Raw genomic sequence first — 26,086 nt, forward strand, 5'->3', positions numbered from 1 at the left:
ATTTCGGAGTTTTTTTTTGAGATTTTGAAGGTTTTAAAGTTTTGCATTTTCTAAATTTCTGATTTTTTTTTATTTCTTTTTCTGCCATAAACATAAATAATCATTGTTATGGCTTTTCCCCCAGTTTTACTACGTTCTAAGCAAAAAACAAAATCTGACCCGTTAATTTTCGGCATTTCATGATTCTGCGTTTTAATGTTTGGTCTTATAAGGCAATGCTCGATTTTCATTATTATTGTATCGAATACAAAATTATTCTGTTCCTTTTCAGCTGCTTACCACTAAAAAAAACCTTTCGTAACTCTTTCCTTGACCGTTTCTTGAACTTTTTTTAAATAATTTTTTTTGCTTTTCTTCCGGCTCCTTATCAGCCTTTCAACATGATTTTGGTTCCGTGGTGTAACCGGTTGTTGCGTTTGAAACGGAATTTGTAACCGATTCTAATTAGATTCCGTTTCAGAATTCGGATTGATTTGACATTAGTGCACATAACTTTTGTAAACAAGTTGTATCAGCATCGGCGGCATATACAAAGTCTGGTACAAACTAAACTTTCCCATAATTTCACTACCGGTTTGCGGGTATTGGACTGGACCACACACACACACACACACACACACACACACACACACACACACACACACACACACACACACACACACACACACACACACACACACACACACTCGTGGGATTCAAAATGAAGACAAGTGAAACAAACCAACAAAAGGGTCCCGATGCGCCCCAAGCATCGGAAAACACGGAGGTAGAAGAGGACGCAAACGTCGAAATGGCAGGAGGCGAGTCAAACGGCGGCGACACAGCAGGCGGAGTGGCGAGCGCGTTCCGTGGAAGCGGGAAGGTGTTGAGATCCCCAGTGTTGAACCAGGCGGCTGCTTCGAGTCAGCAGATAGGAGTAATTGGAGAGGAGACTCCCAAGTCATCCTTGTTGAACTTCGCCGGCAGTACCCCTCAGGACGGAGTCCTGCTTGGAAGGACCGCGTTACAGGAGGTCAGGAGGAGGGTCAACGAACTCTTTGATTTCATCAAGGACAAAAACAACGTCCACACCAGAATCAAGCAGATGGTGAATGGAGTCAAGGCAGCCATGAATGCCGCAGAGCGCGAAAACAACTCGCTGGTGGTGACGCGGAATTCACTGAAGCTCAGAGCTGAAAGAGCCGAAGAAACGCTGAATGCAAAACTGGAGGAGGAAGCGCTACGGGAGAAAGAACCGAAAACGCCGCCCGGTCCAAGCTCTAAAAGGGACAGAAAAACGCCTGGAGAGGAGGAGGACGCAAAGAAGCAGAAGCATGGGAATGGAGACAGTCCGGACCCGGCGAAGGAACCAGAACCAACCCCAGGGAAGGAGAAGAAATGGGAGAAGGTCAAGAAAAAGAAACGGAAGAAAAAAGGGAAGCAGAACGAGGACACCCAAAAACCCAAGTTTCGCAGGGAGCGTAACAAAGGCGAGGCTTTGGTGGTCGAGGTGAAGGAAGGTGTTTCGTACGCCGACCTCCTCCGGAAAGTACGAACCGATCCGGAACTCAAGGAGCTTGGCGAGAACGTGGTTAAAACCAGGCGCACCCAAACCGGAGCGATGCTTTTTGAGCTGAAGAAGGATCCCGCGGTCAAGAGCTCAGCTTTTAAGTCCCTCGTCGAGAAAGCCGTAGGCTACGAGTCGAAGGTAAGAGCGCTATCGCCGGAGACAACGATCGAGTGCAGGAACCTGGACGAGATCGCGACGGAGGAAGAGCTAGAAGATGCGCTGATCGTTCTTCTGGATGACCGTACGACACCGATGGCAATCCGGTTGAGGAAAGCCTACGGCGGCACGCAAATTGCGTCGATCCGACTATCGACGCCTTCGGCGTCTAAGCTGCTGGAAACCGGCAAGGTCAAAGTAGGGTGGTCGGTGTGCCCACTGAGGCCTGTTCCTCGAGTGACCCAGCAGATGACGAGGTGTTTCCGCTGTATGGGTTTCGGCCACCAGGCGAGAAATTGCGACGGTCCCGATCGAACCAACAGTTGCAGAAGGTGTGGTAGAGAAGGCCACATGGCAAGAGACTGCAAAAATCAGCCGAAGTGCGTGCTCTGTAAAGAAGGCGACGGCAATAGCCATGCGACGGGTGGCTTTAATTGCCCGGTGTACAAGAAGCTGGCCTCGGGCAAAAAGTAATGGAGGTGTCCCAGGTGAACCTCAATCACTGTGACACTGCACAGCAACTGCTGTGGCAGTCGACCGCGGAGACGGGGTGTGACGTGGCAATTATTGCAGAACCGTACCGAGTTCCACACGACAACGGAAACTGGGCCGCGGATACAGCAAGAATGGCGGCGATACACGTGATGGGGCGGTACCCCATACAGGAAGTGGTCTCGAGGGCGTTTGAAGGATTCGTGATCGCCAAAGTAAACGGGACCTTCTTCTGTAGCTGCTATGCTCCCCCAAGATGGACCTTGGAGCAGTTTAAGCAGATGCTGGATAGTCTGACCGATGAACTGATCGGACGAAGCCCGATCGTTATCGGAGGTGACTTCAACGCGTGGGCGGTCGAGTGGGGTAGCAGATGCACCAATGCTAGGGGGCATAGCCTAATGGAAGCTCTGGCAAAGCTAGACGTTAGGCTGGCGAATCGCGGAACCAGCAGTACCTTCCGCAAAGACGGTCGTGAGTCCATCATCGACGTTACGTTCTGTAGCCCGCGACTGGCGGCCGACATGAACTGGAGGGTGAGTGAGGACTATACCCATAGCGATCACCAAGCGATCCGGTACAGCATCGGGAGACGAGCCCCTGTACCAGATAGGAGCAGCCGGTCCTACGGAAGGAAATGGAAGCTGCAGTACTTCGACGAGGGTCTCTTCGTGGAAGCGCTCCATTGGTGTGATGGTCCCCAAGACTTGAGTGCCGACGTGCTAACAGCACAACTGGTGACAGCATGCGACACAACCATGCCGCGGAGACTGGAGCCAAGGAACTGTCGTCGTCCAGCCTACTGGTGGAATGAAGAACTCGGTACCCTTCGGGCAAGTTGCCTCAGCGCCAGAAGACGAGTCCAGAGAGCAAGATCCGAAGCAACTAGAGAGGAGTGCAGAGAGGAGTACCGGTCTGCAAAGGCCGCGCTCAAGAAAGCGATCAAATGCAGCAAGACAAACTGCTTCAAGGAGTTATGCCAAGACGCTGATGCAAACCCTTGGGGAGCGCATATCGTGTCGCGATGGCGAAGATCAGAGGCCCATCGATGGTGGCTGAAACGTGTCCCGACAAGCTGAAGGTCATTGTGGAAGGGCTCTTCCCAAGACATGACCCAACGACATGGCCTCCTACACCGTACAACGACGAAGGGGTAGCAACGCCGAAGGTCATCTGATCACCAACGAAGAACTTGTGGCAGTAGCGAAGAGATTGAAGGTGAAGAAAGCTCCCGGCCCGGATGGAATCCCGAATTTCGCCCTGAAATCGGCGGTTCAAGCATTCCCGGACAGGTTTCGAACAGTCCTGCAGAAATGCCTGGACGAAGGACACTTCCCCGACCCGTGGAAGGTTCAAAAGCTCGTGTTGCTGCCGAAGCCAGGCAAACCACCGGGGACCCATCATCGTATAGGCCTATATGTTTGCTGGACACCCTCGGAAAGCTTCTGGAACGGATCATCCTTAACCGGCTGACCAAGTACACGGAGAGCGAGCATGGCTTAGCAGCGAGGCAGTTCGGCTTCCGTAAAGGGAGATCCACGGTGGACGCCATCCGGAAAGTGGTCGAGAAAGCCGACGAAGCGCGGAGGAAAAACGCAGGGGAACCGTTGCTGCGCAATAGTCACGATTGACGTCAAGAACGCGTTCAACAGTGCGAGCTGGGCGGCCATAGCAGCAGCGCTGCACAAAATGAAGGTGCCTGACTATTTGTGCAGGATCTTGAAGAGCTACTTCGAGAACCGCGTGCTGGTCTACGACACTGCCGATGGACAAGAAACCGTTTTTGTTACCGCGGGAGTTCCGCAGGGATCCATTCTGGGTTCAGCACTGTGGAACGGAATGTATGACGGAGTGTTGACACTGGGACTACCCAACGGCGTAGAGATTGTTGGCTTTGCAGACGACATAGTGCTGACGGTAACCGGCGAAAATGTCGAAGAGGTCGAAGTACTGGCTATGGAGGCAATCGCAATGATCGAGAACTGGATGCTCGAGGTGAAGCTGCGGATCGCTCACCACAAGACGGAGATGGTGCTGGTTAGTAACCACAAGAAGGTGCAGCAGGCTCAGATACACGTTGGAGAACACGTCGTGCACTCGAAGAGAGCGCTCAAGTACCTCGGGGTGATGGTGGATGACCGGCTGAACTTCAACAGCCACGTCGATTACGCCTGCGAGAAGGCGGCTAAGGCAATCATGGCACTGTCGAGGATGATGCCGAACAACGCTGGACCCAGGAGCAGTAGGCGCCGACTCTTGGCAAGTGTCGCGACGTCCATACTTAGGTACGGCGGACCGGTATGGTGGACGGCGCTGGGGACGAAGCGAAATCGAGCGCTGCTCGACAGAACGCAGAGACTGATGGCCATGCGGGTTGCAAGCGCGTACAGGACCATTTCGTCGGAAGCAGTTGGCGTCATAGCCGGAATGATCCCCATCGGCATCACACTGGAGGAGGACACCGTGCGCTACACCCGGAGAGGCACGAGAGGTATCCGGGAAGCTGCGAGAGCCGAATCGCTGGCAAGGTGGCAACGTGAGTGGGACACCACGGAGAAAGGCAGATGGACGCATCGGCTTATCCCGTCCGTATCCACGTGGGTGAGCAGAAGGCATGGAGAGGTCACCTTCCATCTCACACAGTTCCTGTCGGGCCATGGCTGCTTCAGGAAGTACCTGCACAGGTTTGGACATGCAGAGTCTCCTCTCTGTCCGGACTGCGTCGATTGCGAGGAAACACCGGAGCACGTGGTGTTCGCCTGCCCTCGCTTCGAGGCAGCGCGAAGCGAAATGCTGGCCATTATCGGAGCGGACACCAGCCCGGATAATGTGGTGCGAAGAATGTGCAGCGACATCGCCAAGTGGAATGCGGTCGTCGGAGCGGTGACGCAGATCATTTCGGCTCTCCAGCGGAAATGGAGAGACGATCAGAGGAGGAACGACTAGGAGCCTAGTCGAAAACCCACGAGTGTGGCTGTGAAGGAGAGCACGTTATGATGGTCGGCTCTACCAAATCGGTACACGTCTCGATGGTCCAAGGAGAGGGCTGCATATGACTAGCCGATCAAAAGCAACGCGATTCTTGGGCGCGGTTAAACCCTCGCATGGACTCATATGTATGTAGAACAGGAAATGGTTCTAGCACCCGGCATGGATCCTGTAAGTAGACTAGTGCAGAAAATGCAACGCCTCCCCCCGAAGTTATACCGACAAGGGCACGGCGTTCAAGGACTGGTTTAGTGGGTCGGGAAAACTCTTTTGTTTTCCCAACCCCACACTACCTGAGAAATGAATTCTCAGGTGTCTGGTAGCAGATTCCGACCTTGTAAAAAAAAAAAAAAACACACACACACACACACACACACACACACACACACACACACACACACACACACACACACACACACACACACACACACACACACACACACTAGCACCCGGCATGGATCCTGTAAGTAGACTAGTGCAGAAAATGCAACGCCTCCCCCCAAAGTTATACCGAAAGGTGGTCCCGGGAGGAAAAGGGCACGGCGTTCAAGGACTGGTTTAGTGGGTCGGGAAAACTCTTTTTGTTTTCTCAACCCCACACTACCTGAGAAATGAATTCTCAGGTGTCTGATAGCAGATTCCGACCTTGTAAAAAAAAAAAAAAAGCACACACAAAAAAAAAAACACACACACACACACACATAACTTTTTTAACCAAGAGTGTGTCCTTTTCACACCTTATGTAAACTGTAATTTGAGTGAACGGGATACACTATTGTTTACAAAAGTTATGCGACCTTTTGAAATGTTTGGCTTCATTTTTCCTTACTGGCTCAGTCAAATCAATCCGAATTCTGAAACGAAATCTAATTAGAATCATATACACATTCCGTTTCAAACGCAACAACCGGTTCGAACACGGGTAACTGCCACAGAGTAGCAGAAAAAAACACTAATACAGAATAAATTTTGAAATCTGAAACAAAAAGATTCATTAGTCCAAGTAAAAGTTTTACTTTTATTCCAGGCTAGTTTTAGCAAACTTTTACGATAAAAGAAGGTTATTTTTAGTTTTACAGAATTATGTTTTGTGTGAGCTCACATTATCTAGATTACAAGTTTCTTGATAACAGTATTCCTGATAAAAAGAAACAGTACTATTTTTTTGAAAATAATATATTTTCAAAAATCCTGAATAATTATGTTCAATTAAAATGTCTGAACGTATGTTAAAATCTGCTTTGATGTTTTCTAGTTTCATAACATTTTGAAAGGATACAACATGATTTTTTACCGACAAAAAAACAAGATTTAGAATTATTTAGAATATTCTAGCAGAATTTCAGCACAATCAGCACTGCCGGCATTTTTCCTGACTGGGTACTGCCCTATCACAACCGGCCCAAATTCACCACACGGGACACCGAACCGGTTCATGTTTTTGTTTTGGGTAAACACGCGGACCCGGCCTGCCTCGCGAAACGTCAAAAAAGGTAAATAAACGTGTGCGTGTTTATCAAAATCCAAATTTGTCCGTGAGATCGCACGTGTCGCGTGAAATTCGAAGTTTTTCCGTGTAAAACCTTCCAAAACCGATGGTAATCAACGACCGCGCCATGTCCGACGACGAAGCGATCAACGAGCCCGCGCACCGCAAGCTGCTGGCCGGAATAAACAGTCTGGTGCGGACGCAGGATGTTTCGAAGGCAACGCGCACCGAACCGAGCGCCGTCCGGTCGGAGTTTAATCTGTTTAAGCGGAACGTTTCGGATGGGGGCGAGCGGAAGGGGGCCCAGAAGGTGCACGTAAAGGATTTGCTGGGGCTGCTGAAAAAGACGAACAAGACGGTGGATTTGGGGAAGGATTTGAGCGGAATCAAGAAGAGTGGGAAGCGGCTTTCGAAGCCGCTGGAAAAGCCGGTGGCGGATCGGATCGAGCGGGACACGCTTTATGGGAAGACGCAGAAGAAGTTGGATCTGTGGGAGCCGGTGGTGACGGCGAGCGATGTGGCGCCGCAAACCGTGTTTCCGTTGCAGTACGGGAAGGTGGGCGTGGAGGAGAGGGCGCCGCAGAAGTTGTCCCAGTACCGGGTCAAGTCGGAGCTGATGGTGGCGATGGAGGAGCTGGACGCCAAGTATCGGCAGGGGGAGGGGTCGGAAGAGGATGGGGAGCAGGAGCAGGACCAGTATAAGCTTACGCTGGAGGAATTGCGCGAGAAGAGGAAGGAAGCGGCGCTGCAGCGTATTCGAGAGTCGTACAAGATTGCGAAAGGTCGTCGGTTGAACAAGATCAAGAGTAAAAAGTTTCACAAGCTGATGAAGCGAGATAAAATCCGCGAGCAGATTAAACAGTTTGAGGAGCTGCAGAAGACGGATCCGGAAGCTGCGCTGAAACAGTTGGAGTTGATCGAGCGGCAGCGGTTCCAGGAGCGCGCGACCCTGCGGCACAAAAATACTGGTTCGTGGGCTAAAAATATGCAAATTCGTGCCAAGTACGACATGAACGTGCGCCAGGAACTGGCCGAGCAGTTGTCCATTGGGAAGGAATTGATGGCGAAGAAGTTGGCGAGGGACGATGACGAGGAATCGTCGGAATCTGGGGAGGAAGAGGTGGTGCTTGAGGAGAAGAACGGGAATCCTTGGATGGGACGGAGAAAGCCGGGAGAGCATGAAGCGGAAGCGAATCGGGAGTTCACCAGCGGATATCGAAAGTACTGGGAGGTGAAGAATCAGACACAGAAAACAAAGGAGCAATTGGAAGAAGCGTCTGAGAATGATGAAGACGAACAAGAGCAAGATTCCGACGCAGACGGTGACTCAGAAGACTCGGAGGAGGAACGAGAGCTGGCGGTTTTCAAAAAGAAAGTCAAAAAGTCCAAAGCCTTGGCCACCACCGGTTGGATCGAGGAAGATCAGGACGAATCGCCACAAACTCGTCGAAAGCGCAAACAGCCAACCGTGGAGGAGCTGTTCAACGATGCCGAGCAGCTGCTGCAGCAGCGGGTGTCGCAAAAGTTGGCCAAGATCCGCCAAAATATGGAAGCTCAACCTGCGAAGAAGAACGAGAAGGGGCAGCGAGCTCAGAAAAAGCCATCTTCCGGTTTGGAGTTCAAGAAGAAGGCTTCGCTGGCGGATGCCGACGTCGAGTTGGATGAAGGCCTTACTGCGCAAGGTAGTAAGGCCAAGGTGGCCAAAATCATCCCACCATTGAATGGATTGGACGTACCCCCTGCCTCTTCCACTCACAAGGAGGAAACCATCAACACGAAGGCGTTCGTGCAGGTCAAACCGAAGCACCTGCTAAACGCCATCCCCGACCTGACCACCGCCGGCGACCTGTCCGAAGACGAAGAAGACGACCCGGAGCTAGCGAAACGACTCACGATCGCCGAGGCGTTCGCCGACGATGACATCGTCGCCGACTTCGAGCAGGACAAGGCAAAGGAACGCGAACGCAACGCACCCCAGCAGGTGGACACCTCCCTGCCCGGATGGGGCTCCTGGGGAGGCGCAGGCATCAAGCAGAAAACGCGCCGAAAGATGTTCAAGAAGATCCCGGTCCTCCCCCGCAAGGACGACAACCGCGAGAAGGTCATCATCAACGAGGACGCCGTCGTCAGCAAGAAGCTCTCGAGCCACCTGGTCAACGAGTTGCCGTTCCCGTTCACGAGCGTGCGCGACTACGAGGCGAGCCTGAGGGCGCCGCTCGGCAGGACGTTCGTGCCGGAGACGGCACACGCGACGCTGATCGAGCCGGCGGTGGTGACCAAGATGGGGGCCGTCATCGAGCCGATGAAGAAGGAGCTGCTGCTGCAGGCCGATCCCGCCAAGAGCTTCCGGGTGGGCGGCAAGCAGTTCAACAAGGCCGTGCGCAAGTACGAGGAGTTTCTGGAGACGAAGGAGACGCTGTGAGGGGGTGGGTGGGGATGAAGTTGTGTTGAATGTTTGAATAATAAATTTATTAGCGGTAATAATTTAATGATGTTATTTATTTTTGAAGATACTCCTATAAATACATATCTTTGCAAGCTACAGTGCATTTTGCACAGTTATGACAGGTTTCATGATCAATAATTCGTGACTTGTTTCTTTTGCCTTTCTTACAAAAGAAAGGTTTAAGGTTTGCTTTTGGAAAAACGCTTTTTTCAGAAATCTAAAAAAAATCGTGCACGGCGAGGATTCGTCCCAGGAAAAAATCCTATTACTAAATTGAAGGTTTAGATGCGCTCTTTCGATTGAATTTTGGCCCGAAACCCGGAACTCAAAGTCTGATTTTTGAGAGCTCTTTTCTGAAATACATGGCCGATGTCTGTATCCGCTCTTAAAAATTTGTGTCTTCCATCACTGGAAAACCGCTCGTAAAACCCACAATTTTTAAAAGCCAGATCTGTAGCCGTGGGGTCGGAGACGAACATTTTATTTTTCGATTTACAATTTTCGACCAGTAAATGTGGTCAAAGCCATTTTTAGAGGTATTTTTTGGACTATTTTACAGATAACACTATCAAATTTAAAGAATTCAGGTTCAAACAAAAAGCCTTTCGAAAACATGCGCCATAAACTGTTTGGGCCCAAAATTTGAAGCTTTTCCAAAATGTATTTCCAGAGATATAGCGATTTTAGTGTTTTTCGTCTTATTTTTACCCTATTTTCTTCTATTAAATTTTTGGATTTATACAAAATCATATACTGAACATCAAATTCGAAGTCCCGGCTCGTTCTCGCTCGACAAGTCGTCAAGTCGAAGCTTCAACGCCAGCGCTTTTACGCTTGCGCGTTTTACGCTGCGCGTGAAAGTGTTCTTTCTGGCTTCTCATAATTGATCGACAAAGTGCAATAGCGATACATTTTTTTAAGTTAATCATAGAATAACATTATAGACTGAGTACCTTTTATTATTTTGCTAATAATGTCAATCCAATATGTTTTTCTTAATTAAATTTAAATGTCTTGCGACAAATAATGTACCTCTGAAATTTAAAAAAATTGCATTTGAGGTTTAGCCTTAAAAGATTCGAAGCTTTAGGTAAAATTGTCACTGGATGGTATCATTATGTTTTTGAAAAAATAATTGCACCAATATATTTCTCGGAGTTTCATCATTTTGTAAGAAAGGCTCTATTTCACCTCTGGTGATATTAAATCGGGTTTTTAATTTGTAATTGATAATTTAAAAGCATTGAAAAGAAGTTAAAGCAAATTTAAGGGCTTGAGGTTTGATTAATATATTTTTTAAAGATGGGCACCAAAATAAAAAAATATAAAAATTTAAATAACAAGCCATAATCTTCACATTTAAATGAAAAAAGTGTTTTAAAATGCATTTTACACTAGTTCAGTTGTTTTGCAATCATTAGTTTTCAAAAAATCTAAGATTTCATGAAAACAAAAATTGTATCGAAAAAAAAGATTTTGCATCGAAAATTTTCAAAAAATCTTCGAAAATTTTCAAAAAAAATCCCCCTGATTTTTCGGGCCAATTTTGAAGGGGCCCCCCCCTTCAAAAAACTTTTAAAAATATTTGTACCAGCCTAAAAGGTTAATAAAAAGATTGGTATTTTTTCCGTGTATCTATTTTTCCGAATACACTCAAATCCCGATAGTTTGACACCAACTGTTGTCAAACGAACGGGATCACTTTTTAGTTTGACACCCTTTTTACACGGAGTTCACACACACTATCAAACGTGTGTTTTAATAGTTTGCGTGAGCGTCGTGTAAAAAGTGACAGTTCGTCACTTTTTAGTTGACTTTGACCAACCAACGGGGTACACACTAAAAAAGTGACCAACCAAAGGGGGTTGAGTGTAATTTGTCAAAGAAAATGCTTATTTTTAATTTTAATGTTTTTGCAGTATCGACGCCGTCGTGCTAACTTGTCGTTTGTCGCTTTTTGACATCCCGAGAAAAACGCGTCCTAATGTTTGACCTTGAATAAACAAAACCGGTAGCACGCAATGTAAACAATAACAAACACGTTTTGTTTGGTTGACCATTCTGCGCAATGTCCCGAAGTTTGGTTGGATTTGGTTGCTGGAGTCCCGAGTTACGGTAGCCGAGCTCGTTCCTGTGGCAAACGCGTCCTGGCCTGAAATTCCTTTGACCAATTGTCGCCTTTACATCAATTGAAACTACTTTCAGATGAAAAAGTGACAAAAATGCAGTTTTTTCGGGTTTTATGGAATACGATAAATGATTTGGGAATAGTCATAGATTTCTATTGTTTTTATTTTATGATAGAGTATTTATATAAAAATAATTCGATCTGAACTATGAAATTGGAAACATTATCCATTTTTAGGACTTTTCAAAAATCATGCTCGATTTTTAAATTTTGTGTTTTTTTTAAATCAGATTTTTTTTAACGTCGGAAAATCGGACCAATATTTTTCGAGTTAGTTGAAAATTACAGGCACCGAACGAGGTGTCGGTGTCACAGACATTTACAGAAACTCATTCTCAAAGATTCGAATTCTTTGGAAAGCTGTATCTTAGAAAACAATTGCCCAATTTTTAAAGTCTCAGAGATAAAATTGTTGAAATTTTCTCGGCTTTTTAAACATATTTATTTCAGGTGTGCTTTTCTTTCAAGAAGTATTTTTAAAATGCAAAAAAAAAAAACGAAAATTAATATAAAATTTATAAAAACCAAAAATGAGCTGTGATACTAGAATAAGAAACGCCTCCTTTCCTCTAACTATCCCTCACTAAGCACCCGCAAACTCTGTTCCCAACTTTGAATTAATCAGCTGTTGAAAGGTAGTCCACATCTCAGCATGTGGTTGCATAAACAACGAAATAAATTAAATGAAATAAATACCAAAAAGTTGGCGAGAGTTTTGTGAAAATTGTTGAGAAGGTATTTTCAAAAATAGAAATGCTTCTTGAACAATTGATTTTCATATTGCAAAAACGTTAATTTTGAGTATTATATTTTAAAAAAATACGTAGTTACCCTTTCAAAATTTGATTCTGAGTCGATATGTATACATGAAGGTGGGTCTAGGAGGTCAAATTAAGAATTTAGTTTTTCGAGTGATTTTATAGCCTTTCCTCAGTAATGTGAGGAAGGCAAAAAGTGATCAGAAATGGTTTTTAATCGTGTTTTTTACCGTTGTACATAAAAATTGACATAGGGCTTTAGTACCCAATTAGGGCGTCCAATTTTCCCGGGTTTTGAATTTCCCGGGAAACGGGAAAAATATTTTTGGAATCCCGGGAATTGCCGGGATCCCGGGAAATTTTTGAATCAGTAATAAAATCTATGTTTCATTATATTTGTTATGTTTTCAAGCTTAAAATCATTGAATTAGCTTAATAATATCAAATGGTTATAATCCTCACTTCAATCTAAACAAAGACGACAGTTTTAAAATATCCTAAAAGATTTTTTTTGTCTTTGTGGTGTTTAGAATTTTATATCAACTACTATTTTTGATTCCAGTATGATTAATCTTTTTTTTTATTTGCGAATCACATTACATAATTCTTGAGTTTTTTTTTTTTTTGAAAAGGTCCAATAAGCTTTTGTTTTCCATAGGGGAGAGTGGGGAGACTTGATCCCCGGGGACACTTGATCCCAAGCCTGTATCTCGTCAGCATGTAGTTAAAACAATTAGCTTTGTTCTAGAAAGTTGTGCGAAATTAACTAAAACTCATTGTAGAAAACAAAGCAAAAAATTATAAAATGTTTAGATTGAGTAACACACATTTTTCTAAAACGAGCTGCAAAAACGTCCAAGAGATCTTTTTTCTTTGTTTTGATATCTATAGAAAACACTCAAAAATTATTCAAAAATATTTTTATGCATGAATTGTTTGATAAACTTATCAACTCCAAAACCCTTACGCATTTGATGTTAAATTTATCGTCATACTATTTTTACAATCAATTGTTTAAAAAAGTGCATTTAGGGAGACTTGATCCCTGCATTTTTACAGTCACTGGAATCAGCCTCAAGATTAATTAATTGGGCTGGGTTTTCGTACATAGTTTCCTTTAGTATAGTTGTACATAACTTACTGCAGTTTGAACTTTTTTTTCAAGAGATTTGTAAACAAAAATTTCCAGCTTCTGTAAACATGCTTAATTTTGGTCTAAAAAATAATATTTTAAGTTTTTAAATATTTTACATACTAAACTTTAATAATTTGAACACAAACGTACAGGTTTTATGTGAAATTGCTGTAACTTATAGAAAATTAAAAGTTTGGATGAATAAGAAACATTTTGCTTAAGATTTCTGCAAAATGTCGAAAGAGGGATCAAGTTACCCCTAACATTTTGAAAATGCCGGTTTAAAATATTTTTTTAAAGCGCTTGGCATGATTCAAATAGTTCATCTGATGAAATACCCTTATTAGCCAAACATAGATGAATGTTTAAGCTTTCAATTCATGCAAAAAGTTTATAGTTTTGTGAGAAATTAACAGAGTTATGTGCGATACAAAAAAAGGGGATCAAGTCTCCCCACTCTCCCCTATGTTTATAGGACCTATTCAAAAAAAACTTTGGAATTCTTTCATATTTTTTTTTCTTTTATATATATTTTATATGACATGACTAAAACAGCTAGAAAACAAACAACGACAATAAATAAAATGATACCAGTCAATGTAAAATTTTAGATAAGTTTTGAATTCATTGTTTTATATAAAACATATTTTACAAATTATCTTCAAGTTACTACCGCCAACCGAGGGAAAATCAGAATTACAGTCTAAATAGGTACAGGAGATTTTAGAGCAATACATTTGGAAGTACAAATTGTTTTGTTATGTTACTGTTTAAACCGAAGTAGTCCAAAACGCCATGCAAATATTTTTTGCTTTAATGGCTGTATTTATTCGTTACATTTGTACGTATTTGCCCTAGATGCCGGTGTTTGATTATAAATAATTTGATATGAGATTTATTTTTTTTTTATTTAAAATCGAAAATATACGTAAATATATCCAGTTTTTCAAAAAAATAAAATAATAGAGAAAAAATGTAAAGCACTAGGCATTTTGCGGACCTGGTAATTCAAATTATAATATTTTTTCCTTAAATGCCAATTTAATGCTGAGATTTGCTGAATACAAATTTTAATTCATTTTATTGTTCTACTATTTTCACAACCAAATCTGAATTTCCAGACCAAAATATGATTTTTTTTTCAATTTCGGGAATTCCCGGGACAAATTATAGAAAATCCCGGGATTCGGGAATTCCCGGTTTAGGAAAAATCCCGGGATTTTTGTCCCGGGAATTTCCGGGATGGACGCACTATACCCAATTCTCCATACAAACTTTGGAGGAAAACCATTCGCACCCGGTGTAAATATTACAAAAATATCAAAGTGCACGTATTTCTGCGGACACAACAAATCATGCGTCCTCTCGAGTTGAGCTTACGCAGTAATTTTCGATAATTTTTGTTGGTCAGCGTTATTGGTAAGGCTATTAACTCCTGCTGAGCAAAAATCCGTACACTTTGTCCATGTAACAATAACTGTTTAGGAATTATTTAGTATAACATTCCCTTACATTTGCAAGACTTCTCTTCAGCGAGGTTATGCGTATTGCCCCTAACCACAGCGTCAACAAAGCGCGTCAAATTAAATTATTCAGCACTCTTGTCTGCCGATATCTCCGCAATTAATCATCCCTGTTCGGCTAAACATTGTTCACACCCACTCGGCAACGAGCGGCGCTGCCTAGGATATGCTGTGAGACGTGCCTCGAGCGCACTCAATTTCGACAGGACAGCATATTACCGGTTGCGTACCTACAACCGTAATGATGTGTCGGCAGCCAAGTGCCCATCAGCCCACCTCTCAGCTAGTATAGTGCTTAACCTGGTTCATATTCTCGAACCCAGACCAAACCCGTTGCCTGTTGCGTGTTGCTCTACTAATGAGCTGCATCAGCAAAAACCCTGATGTCCTGTATGTTTGGCCTTTTGTGCTGTTCGCATCCTGTTTGCAAAACTATGCCGCCTCCAGTCTCAATTATGTGCAAACGGTAAGCGAAACTACCGTGGTTGGGAGTAAATTTGTATTCAAACGATTCTTGTATTGCCAATTTCATGATTCCACCAAAGCTACAACAATCTAATATGTTTCAAAAGACTTGGTCTGCTACAACCACCGGAAGGTCTCTCATTATTATGCTGCTGATACCAGTTGCTTCCTTCCACAACCTGTGCAAATAAACGTACAATTTTGCCGCCACCACGTGGACACTCGAATCACTCGGGGATAGATATACATTTTGACATTTGCGCGTGTGCTCACTCATGAATACTTAATGAAACAAGGTGCTGAAGGTGTTAGCCTTGTTCTCGTTAGCCCGATTGACACTAATGGGTGGATTAATTTGATAGGAGATGTTATACTGAAATAACAGTTGCTTTGAGCTCTTGGGTTCCCATCTGCTCCAACCTTCCATCGGATGAGGAAGTAAAATGTCGGTCCCGGCCTTGGTTGTTAGGCCGTTAAGTCATTCCAGGTGTAGGGGTCGTCTCCATGCCATAAGTACAAACAACACACCAAACCAAGCCTACTCCGGTGGAATCGCTGGCGGCGGTTGGACTCGCAATCCAATGGTCGTCAGTTCAAACACTGGGGTGGAAGGTTCCTTGGAGTAGAAAGAGGTTTGGGTGCTCTCCTCATTCAAGCCTTCGGACTCCTAGGTTCGAGCAGAAACTTGCAATAGAGACCACAAAAGACCCGGGGGTCGTCAATGTGGATGGTTTGATTTTTTTTTGATTTTTTTGAGCTCTTGGGTTTATTTCATAAAAAAGCTTTGAACTTTGAGTCCTTGGTACGAACTTAAATTTTTGAGATAATTTTTTTTTACTTTTCCGTTGTGAAACGGAAAATTTATTTTCAAATTACCACCGAAAGAAGTCATTTTGCATCATTAGTTTGTCGATAAAATTTTCGCAATTCACAATTTGTGGGGGCCGGGGGGTGGTATATTATGTAGGGTTTGATGTAAGTATAAGCGCCTAACCATTTATAGTGTGCCTATCAACTATCATTAAGGCAAAAACTGTTATATATTCAGGTTGAATTCAAAAACTGATTGTTATTTTACTGTGTATTGTTTTCTCCTGAAATCTTTCCTATTGTTGAGTCGTATTTATCTGTTGCTAGGGACCATCCATAAACCACGTGGACACTTTTTTGGGAATCTGTTACTCCCCCCCCCCCTTCGTCGACAATTGTCCATACAAAAAAAAACTTTTTTGTATGGATCGTGGACAATCGCCATACACCCCCCCCCCCCTTAAAGTGTCCACGTGGTTTATGGATGGTCCCCTATTTCTTTTGTCGCGGTGTTTTGTTATTATTTTGGTCCTAAGCATTTTAGAAAACTTTTTCAAAAGTACAATTGTAATATTTGTGTTAATCCTTTAATCATTCCATAAATTGAGTAAGGGCTCGAACCTCACTTGCTTTAATAAAAGGTGAAGTTTCAAAACAATGGACAGTGAAAGAAATATACTATTTGAAGAATCAATAGTAAAAGAAAGATAGTAATTTATGAAGTAAATAAAAAAAATAACAATAGTTAATAAATAGAGGTAACAAACGAAGCCCATACATCCAATCGAAATTTGGTTAAAGAGAAACTTATGGGAATTTGAACGAGCTTTCCAGTAAAAATATTTTCGAGACTTAAAAATCAACACTCTAAATATTGTTCACCACAATGTTGCATGAAAATATAGGTGATTTTTTTCCATATGGATGTTCATGCCAAATCTACGTGAAGCTCAGGAGGCTAGGCTTCATCCATTTTCGAATAAACCAATACAACAATATTCCACATCACAAGAATTTCACGTCAATCTTGCAGTGTATTCATGCAACCTCTACCTTCCCGGAATGAAATCATCACATGATTATCTAGTGAAATTGAAAGTACGGAGCGTTGGGGGAGGGGGTTATTCTGCTTTTGTTGTATTAAACTGAGTCTACAAAAATTATTAATGATTAAAAAAAAAAATGGGATTGTTATTTTAAGTTTTTATTTTCATAATTTGCCGTTTTTTTTCAATATGGAGACTTTTATGTAAAATTGTCTGGAGACTCTCGTGTTCGGTTTTTGAAAATTTCGACGTTTAGAGCACCTTTCTGGAGTTTTTTTTTGTTTGAAAAGGTTCAATACCCCTGACTCAAGGCGGTTATAAAAACACCCAAAAAGCAAAAACTGGAAATTTGGTTTATTGGACCTTTTTTAAAAAAAACTCCAGTTTTCAAAAAAAACAGTTTCAGTAAATGATTTATGTATTTTTTTAAGGTTAGTTGCTCCATCCTGCATTTTTCGTGAGTCTTTTTGTAACATCTTAGGCTATCTTCACAAAAAATTTGAACGAAACAAAATCGTGGGCTCACCTTCAAATTTGACTTTTAAACTTAAAAACCAAAAAATCTCATGAAAGTGGAGTGTTTTTTTTCTTTCAGTGTATTTTTTTCGGAAGGAACGTCAAATTTCCTACAAGTTTGTCTTTGACCACTTTGTGATACGATGCAACGGCTTCGAGATACAGCATATTTAAATTACGAAATACAAAAATATTTAATTATCGAGTGTAACTGGCTCCATATACACAAAAATGGCTTTTATAGGCCTAGGATAACATGTTTACAAAGTTTCATTTAAATCGGAGTGGGTTGAGAAAAATGTACCTAAAAAATTCTTGTTTTGGGCTGGAATTGCTCCACTGTATTTCCAGTTTACAAATCACACTTTTCTTTAACCTCCAATTTGAAATTCCGTCGCTCAACATTAGAAATCCGATTCTGAACCTCCCGGGCAATTAAAATATGAAACATAAAATTCACTTAGAATGCTATAATAATCAAAATAAGAAACAAAAAAAAACGTGGAGCTAAAATTCAAAACGTCAAGACGCGCGCGCGGCTTGCTTCGATCCACGGTAAAACATTTTTTGGTGATTTTTTATTTCACTTTTTGTAACTAAAACTTGATTAAATAAAAAAAACAAAAAACACTCATTTTTATTTTTTTATATGTTTTAGGAGACATACATTCCAACTTTTCAGAAATTTCCAGAGCAGGCAAAAAATCAATTTTTGAATCAACTGATTTTTTTCAAAAAATCGAAAAATTTGTCGCAAAAACCGAAATATTGGTTTTTATTTTTTTTAAGTTAACGCCCATGTTTTTTTCACTTTTGAAAAAAATATGTTTGAAAATTCTCCGGGAAAATTATCTATACTTTGCTTTTTTTAACTTTGTTGATACGATCATTAGTTCTGAGATATTGCCATGCAAAGGTTTAAAAACGGGAAAATTGATGTTTTCTAAGTCTCACCCAAACAACCCACTAATTTCTAATGTCGATATCTCAGCAACTAATGGTCTGATTGACAATGTTAAAATATGAAACAATCGTCAAATTTTGCGATCTTTTGGAAAACAATATTTTTTCAAATCATGACTTACATTTCTAAAGGACGTAATATTGAATGTTTGATCCTTTTGAAATGTTAGTCTTGATAAAAAAAAAGAAAATATTGTTTTCGGAAAGATTGGAAAATTTCAAAATGTTTCACATTTTAACATTGAAATCGGACCATTAGTTGCTGAGATATCGACATTAGAAAATGGTGGGTTGTTTGGGTGAAACTTACAAAACATCAATTTTTCAGTTTTTAAACCTTTGCATGGCAATGGCAATATTTCAGCAACAAAGGGTCGTATCAAAAAAGTTCAAAAGAGCAAAATATAGAGAATTTTCCCGGCTTTTCAAACATATTATTTTTTCAAAACTGGGAAAACATCGACATGGACTTAGAAAAATGAATAAATGCGAAATGGCTATAACGGAAGATCATGGGTTCGATTCCCATTTGCTCCACCCTTCCATCGGATGGGGAAGTAAAACGTCGGTCCCGGTTTTGGTTGTTGTTAGGCCGTTAAGTCATTCCCGGTATGGGAGTCGTCTCCCTGCTATAAAAAGACATACAACACACCAAACCAAACCTGCTCTAGTGGAATCGCTGGCGGCGGTTGGACTCGCAATCTAAAGGTCGTCAGTTCGAACCCTGGGGTGGAAGGTTCCATGGAAAGAGAAATAGAAAGAGGGTTGTGTGCCCCCCCTATTCAAGCCTTCGGACTCATAGGTTCGAGCAGAAACTTGCAATAGGGACCACAAAAAAGACCTGGGGGTCGTTAATGTGTTTGTTTTTTTATTTTAATTTTATAAGGATGATTCTTAAAAAAATATAACAAGTATTTAGTATCTGAGCAACCGAAATGAACACACTTAATTCAAAAACAAGAACCATAAAAACCATTAAACGGGTTGCACTGATATGCTAACAAAACTTTACGAAATTGTCCCTTCATTCCAATTCTGCTTATCTGAGAACGAATCGAGCAAGTGGCAAAATAAATAAAATAAAAAAATGGTTACAAATCGAGCTGTCGATAAGTGCGCTCTGCACCGATAAAAGTCACTCACTCGTCGTCGCGTATACGCGAACGGATATGAATCACAGATTTGCGCTAACTCGTCGAGCGTATCGGGCTCCACAGGCGTTATCTAACAAGATATGTAGTGGCAAGTGGATTTTTTTCCCTCATATTGCTCCCTCACAATTCCAGGCAGCAGTGCCTTTATTTTTTCCCCCGCCATCACAGTTCTTGGCAGTCAGTGACTGACTTAGTCATCCCCAACCCGAATGGAATTCCAGTATTGCAAGTAGTTTTGCATGGAAGAGGCAATGCCAATTCACTGGCAGTGAGTTTTGAGTGCTCGAAGATTTGCATCAGGTTGGTGTGTTGAGCCGCAACTGGTGGAGGCAGATGCCAAAGATTTTGGGAGCATCCAAGAAGTGGTAGTAACTGCTGCTGCTGCTGCTACGTGCACAACACGTGACTGGAGACCGTGTTATCGGATTCTGGTGTGGATTACCCGCAAAGGAACGCAAAGGTCGACTCATACCGATTGCAGAATGGGTTGCTGCTGCAGTAGTTGTGAGTATTGGCAGAGGACTACGCCCTTTTCTTGATGGACACAATTTGGTGCTGAATATTTGTTGAATGACTTTATAAAAAAAACTTGAAGTTAACAGTTTTGTTGTTTTGTTTTCCATTGCAGACTTCAATTGTGTATATATTTAAAGTTCCAACCGAGCTTTAAAAGTAGAGTTTCAACTGGGATTATATATAATTTTTTTTTGTTTCTAGAAATATTATTTCAAGAATTAAAAAAATACAAAAATTTTTAATAACAAGCCATAATCTCAACATTTGAATGAATTGAGTGTTTTAAAATGCATTTTACACTAATTCAGTTGTTTAAAATTTTAGGAAAACTAAAATTATTACGAAAAAATTATTAAAATCCGAGCAATTCCAGCTCAAATCAGGAATTTTTCTGGTACTTTTGTACCCGACTCTCTCCGATTTCAATGAAACTTTGTAGACATGTTATCCTAGGCCTATATAAGCCATTTTTGTATATATGGAGCCAATAGTACTCGAAAATAACATTTGAGAAGGGTGTAAGGTATTTAAATATTGTTGTATTTTGCAATTTAAAAATTACTGTATCTCGAAGCCGTTGCATCGTATTAAAAAGTGGTCAAAGACAAACTTGTAGGAAATCGGACGGGCTTTCTGAAAAAAATAGACTGAAACAAAAATACACGCCACTACGTTTTTAGGTTTAAAAGTTAAATTTGATGGTGATGTCACGATTTTTTTTCGCTCAAAATTGTTGACGAAATAGCCAAAAATGTTACAAAAAGACTCACGAAAAAAGCAGGATGGAGCAACTCACCTAAAAAAAATACAAAAATCATTTACCTCAACTGTTTTTTGAAAAGTGGTCTAAACGTCAAAATTTTTCAGAATCGATAGTGGGAATCGATTCCCCTGACAATTTTACATAAAAGTCTCCATATCGACTATTGTTCTAAGTCGAATCCTTGGCAAAAAATAGGTTTTTTGGTGGTTTTTGGCAATTTCTATATGACAGACTTGGTTTTTCTGTCTCGTAAATATTTTTACCGGAAAGCTGTGGTATTAAAGCATTTTCGACTGAAATTTAATAAGTATTCTAAACGCGTAATTCATTTTAAACCAACGGTCAACAAGAATCAAACTAATTTCATGTTATTTCGAGGAAACTGAAGCTATTAAGTTTTTTAGTTTAGTTTAGTGTGCTGTATTACTTGAATCGTCAAGCAGAACTTTGTTTACGGATTTACGGAATAATTGTAATAATCTCGCATATATATGCAAAATATAGAAAAAATATATTTCATACGACACGGTAACAATATTGACAGCGCCTCTAGCGGAGACTTCAGGAAACTTCATGCGTGTTAGATCCCTGGTCGTACGTCGCTTTTTGACGTTCCGAGAAAAACGCGTTTTAATGTTTGACCTTTAATAAACAAAAACGAGAGCACGCAATGTAAACAATAACAAACACGTTTTGTTTGGTTTGCCATTCTGTGCATTGCCCCGAAGTTTGGTTGAATTTGGTTGCCGGAGTCTCAAGTTATAATTGAAAATGTTTACGGTACCGTCATATGGGGCGAAACGGGACACATGGAGCGAAGTGGGACAGCTGTTTAAGCCTTTGTTTCGGATAGAACAGACACAGAACATCTAAAATATTGCATCGTTTTCCAAATTTCAAGCTTTTAAGTGCTCAAAAATCTGCTGTCCCAATTCAGACTGTTGTTCCGATTCGCCCCAGATGACGGTAGTCTATCTTGTACTTCCGTCAAACGCGTTCTAACCTGAAATGCTTTTGGCCAATTGTCGCACTTACATCAAATTTCAGGCTGTGTCAAGATAGCACAACAAGATTAGAACTACTTTCATATTAAATGTGACAAAAAATATCGGAGCTTTTTTGGTTTTCACTGAATATCTCAGGAATGAAATCGAATTTTTAGGATCTGTGAAGGTCAAATGGTGAGGCATTGTGAGCTGCACAAAATGGCGGTCATAACTCAATTTGGTCCAAAATGTACGTACGACAAGCTGGCAACGAATTGTTAACGCTCTTTAGAACAAATGGTTAACAATGTTGACGAATTTGCAGTCATGATTTCTTTTCGTGTACCGGCCAGGATTCCCAGTGGAGCAGTTTTTACTCTTTGAAGGGAATGTGACTGTGCCAAGCAGAGCCAGGAATCGAACCCATCACCTTTCGCTTACAAGGCGAAACCCGTAACCTCACGACCACGGAACACAGAAATAAAAATCAATTCTCGTAATCGTGAATTAAGTTCACGAATGTGAGAACCACGAAGGAATTTATTCATGAGTATGGTTCAACGTAAACGTAATAAATTTAATAAATTTAAATTTAATTCACGATTTTGAGAATTGATTTTTTTCCGTGTAGCTCGGCAAAATCAAACTTTAATCAAACATTAAGTAGTCATATCTCTAAAAAGATACACTTGATCAAAATTTGTGTAAAGTATTTTTATATTGAGAATTATTTTTTTACATGAAAAACAAAAACAAAATATAATTGGAAGAGATTAAAAAATTTTCCAAAAAATATTATTAATTTTTTTCAACTTCTCTATTGTTTAAAAGCATTTGTGAAATAGTTAAAAAAGGTTAATTAAAAAATCGGGATTTTTTTCTCTTCGATTTATGTGAAACTTTTTCCTAAGGGGTAACTTTTGTCCTTGATCACGAATCCGAGGTCCGTTTTTTGATATCTCGTGATGGAGGGGCGGAACGACCCCTTCTATTTTTGAACATGCGGGAAAAGAAATGCTTTTCATTAATTTGCAGCCTGAAACGGTGATGAGATGGCAATTTGGTGTTTATTTATGTGGAATTGGACGCCCGATTTGATGGCGTACTCAAAATTTCGAATAAACGTATTTCTCATAAAAAAAAACACTTTAATAGTAGTTTATGCAACAAGTTGCAAAAAGAGGATTTTTCAGCACGAGTCGTACATTTATCCAACGAGGTTCACCGAGTTGGATAAATACGAAGAGTGCTGAAAAAATCAAGTTTTGCAACGAGTTCCATACAACATTTTTTGCAATTCCGAAAACACCCATTGAGTGAAATTTTAAGTCAAATTTCCATGTATTTTGTCAATAAATCTTTTAAATAAAAAAAATGTTGAAAAGTGTTACTTTTCGAAACAAGTGCTGAAAAGTTCAACTTTTCAGCACCCATTTCAGTGCTGAAAAGTAGAACTTTTCAGCATTTATTTTGAAAAGTGTTGCTATTCGATTCTGTTATTTTTGGCACAGAAAAGTAGGCTATTTCGTCGTTCAACAATGACAGGAAAAGTACGTAGTTTCACGACGGAATTGCAAAAAAACTTTTAAACCTCTGCCATTTTCCGTTACTCAACTGTAGGGGAATTTTAGGGGAAATTTTATGAGCTTTTCAAATCTAAAATAATCTAGAAGCATTTTTTTTCATTTAGAACAAGGGTCACCTAAAAGATGTAACAATGTTCTACAAAATGTAGATTCAACCAAAACAAAAAAAAAAATAAATGTAAACATAAGGGGTTTGCTTGTAACCATCACGAGCTACCGGATAAAAAAAAGTTTTTTTGAAAAAGTGACGATTTTAGACAATTTTTGATAATTTTCGACCAGTTTTTCAAATTTTTAATCGCTGCAACTCAATCGTTTGCTTTTGAAAGTATTTTTTTTTAGAAATGTTCAGCTAATTTTACGTAGGATTGTTGTGACTCGTGCGTGCACTCAGTTGATTATTTAATATAAATATGGATTGTTGAATACGGGTTACGTCCCATTCAGTGTCGGGAAGCGGAAAGTCATCTTTTCAATCCACCTTCATGGCTAATGCTGGATCTTTTTTTTTCAATAAAGGCATATTTGGAGTGCCTTTACAACTTGTCATTTTAACCATTTAATGAAACTAAAAAGAACTTATTATAAAATTTAAAAAATAATAACTTGCAAAAATAACTGAACCCTGCTCACATAAAAAGAGCAATTGAAAAATGCGGAAAGGCCCTTCGTTACATGAAACGGGCTCCTTTCAGATGAATTAATTAATTCCGATGAAAGATCGACAGCTTAATTATTTGTGATTTCATCAGCAGGCATCAACAACCACATAAAAGAGTACTTTATAAAATTTCAATGTTAATGCCAGCTTGATGAGTCTCCCTCATGTCATTACAGTGTATATATATTGTATATTGCATTGTACATTATTAAAGATATTAAAATAAGAAACGGAAGAGTCGAAATCTATTTTCCCAATTATTTGCTTCAATCATTGATGCGTATTCTTTCCAATAAATTTCCTTCACCACAACACAATCGCTAATCCCCTTCTACTAATTTGAATAAAAAAAAACGCCCTCCCACATGGTTGCCACCGCATAATAAATTACCTTTGATGAATGGTGAAAAATTGATTACGGTTTTTTTTATTATTTTCCTCCCAATTTCGCAGCCGACTCCCAGGACATCACGGTTCCCGATCGGCCGGGACCCCCCGAGGATGCCCCCACCGGCGTGCCGTACGGTTTGCAGGACAACTCCGGCAACGACAATTCCGGCGCCACCGGGTACAACGTGAATGGTTGAGGTTCGAGAATTCGTGTGAAGGCGTAAAGATTTCTATAACTTTTTTTTTTCTATAAACGAAAAAGCAGTTAATTTTTTTTTCTCTTAATGGCGTTTGCAAATTACGAACTGCCTTACAGTTGACTGGTCCTGATGATGGTGTGTATTCGGATGGAACGACGAAATGGAAATGCCCTGTTGTTGTTGTTGTTGGTGTGTGGGGAGATTTTTTTTTATTTCGCTGCTGACTTTTCCGAATATCACAAAATTGGTTCGATAGGAGTTGATGTTATGGTGCGTCAATTAAGCTGCTTTATGTGGAAAAGTTTTCCCAGCCGATGTGGAATGTGGAAAGTAAGGAAAAAGGTAAATCTTTTGCATGGTTACACACCATGGCGGAAAATCGATGGTACGCTTCTAGAAAATATACGACCATTAAATGCTTTTTTCTTTGAAGCCTTTTTCATAGTGAAAAATTTAATTGAAATATTTTTATTTTCAAACAATAATTTGTTAGATGATGATGTGTGATTGATGTGTATTTGTTCAGTTTCATGAAACACCTAAAATAAATCTGTAACAGTTTCATTATTTTATCCTGTTTCAGAATAGGATCGTAGGAAAACACAAACGAATGGAAAGCTATTTATTTGGCAATTAGTTAGGTCGCTGTAATTTTTTTTTTAAATTTATGCCACCCCCCTTTCTCCCTATCAAAATTGTTCCTAAAAATTCCTTAGAAAAAAAATTCTAGAAAACATCAAACTTCGTTAAATAACTTGTTACATTGAAATGTTGAAATAATGGCTCGTAATTGATTTTTTTAATTCTTTTTTTATTGTTTTCCCCTTTGATTTACTTTGATCAGAGTCGAGGGACATTAAGATTTAAAAAATATTTGCCACGGCGTTATCTAAAAACACCTGCAATTTTATCTGAAATAAAAAAAAATGCTAGGGGAGCTGGGGGTAAGACGGCCAGGCGGGGTAAGACGGTCTCCTCACTGTTTTACTAATTATACTAATGAATATTACTAAAATGTTAAGCAAAACTGTTCCTCATGCTAAATAATGCATATGGACTCACCTTTGCCAAACCTATTGTTTGAAATAGTATAAAAATAGCTCAAAATAAACAAATATTTTTTCTACTTGAAACTGGATGTAATTTTTATGATTTACAACTTAAGCATTTTAATTAGGTATTGTTACCTAATACTTTCTTTAAATATTTTGTCATGTTAAATTGAAGTTTTCCCATGATTATGTCCCTCGAAAAAGTTTAAAAAATGCGTTGAGGCATTTGCAAAAAAATATTTTATAAAATAAGT

The 26,086-nt window shown here is 40.7% G+C and overlaps 1 protein-coding gene and 1 long non-coding RNA gene across 2 annotated transcripts; both read left to right on the top strand.

Moving 5' to 3' along the window:
• The first annotated feature begins 6,663 nt into the window (after nucleotides 1-6,663).
• LOC6050948 (U3 small nucleolar RNA-associated protein 14 homolog A) lies at nucleotides 6,664-9,126 on the top strand. The gene has a single exon (XM_001867427.2). The coding sequence runs from the start codon at nucleotides 6,781-6,783 to the stop codon at nucleotides 9,094-9,096; it is 2,316 nt and encodes a 771-aa protein (XP_001867462.2). The 5' UTR covers nucleotides 6,664-6,780; the 3' UTR covers nucleotides 9,097-9,126.
• Nucleotides 9,127-19,753: 10,627 nt separating this feature from the next.
• Nucleotides 19,754-24,847, top strand: LOC6050953. The gene is made up of 2 exons (XR_005278961.1): nucleotides 19,754-20,182; nucleotides 24,644-24,847. It is a non-coding gene; the product is annotated as an uncharacterized LOC6050953 (long non-coding RNA).
• Nucleotides 24,848-26,086: the final 1,239 nt, after the last annotated feature.

Source organism: Culex quinquefasciatus, chromosome 3, assembly GCF_015732765.1.
Source record: "Culex quinquefasciatus strain JHB chromosome 3, VPISU_Cqui_1.0_pri_paternal, whole genome shotgun sequence".
In the NCBI taxonomy this organism is placed as follows: Eukaryota; Metazoa; Arthropoda; class Insecta; order Diptera; family Culicidae; genus Culex; species Culex quinquefasciatus.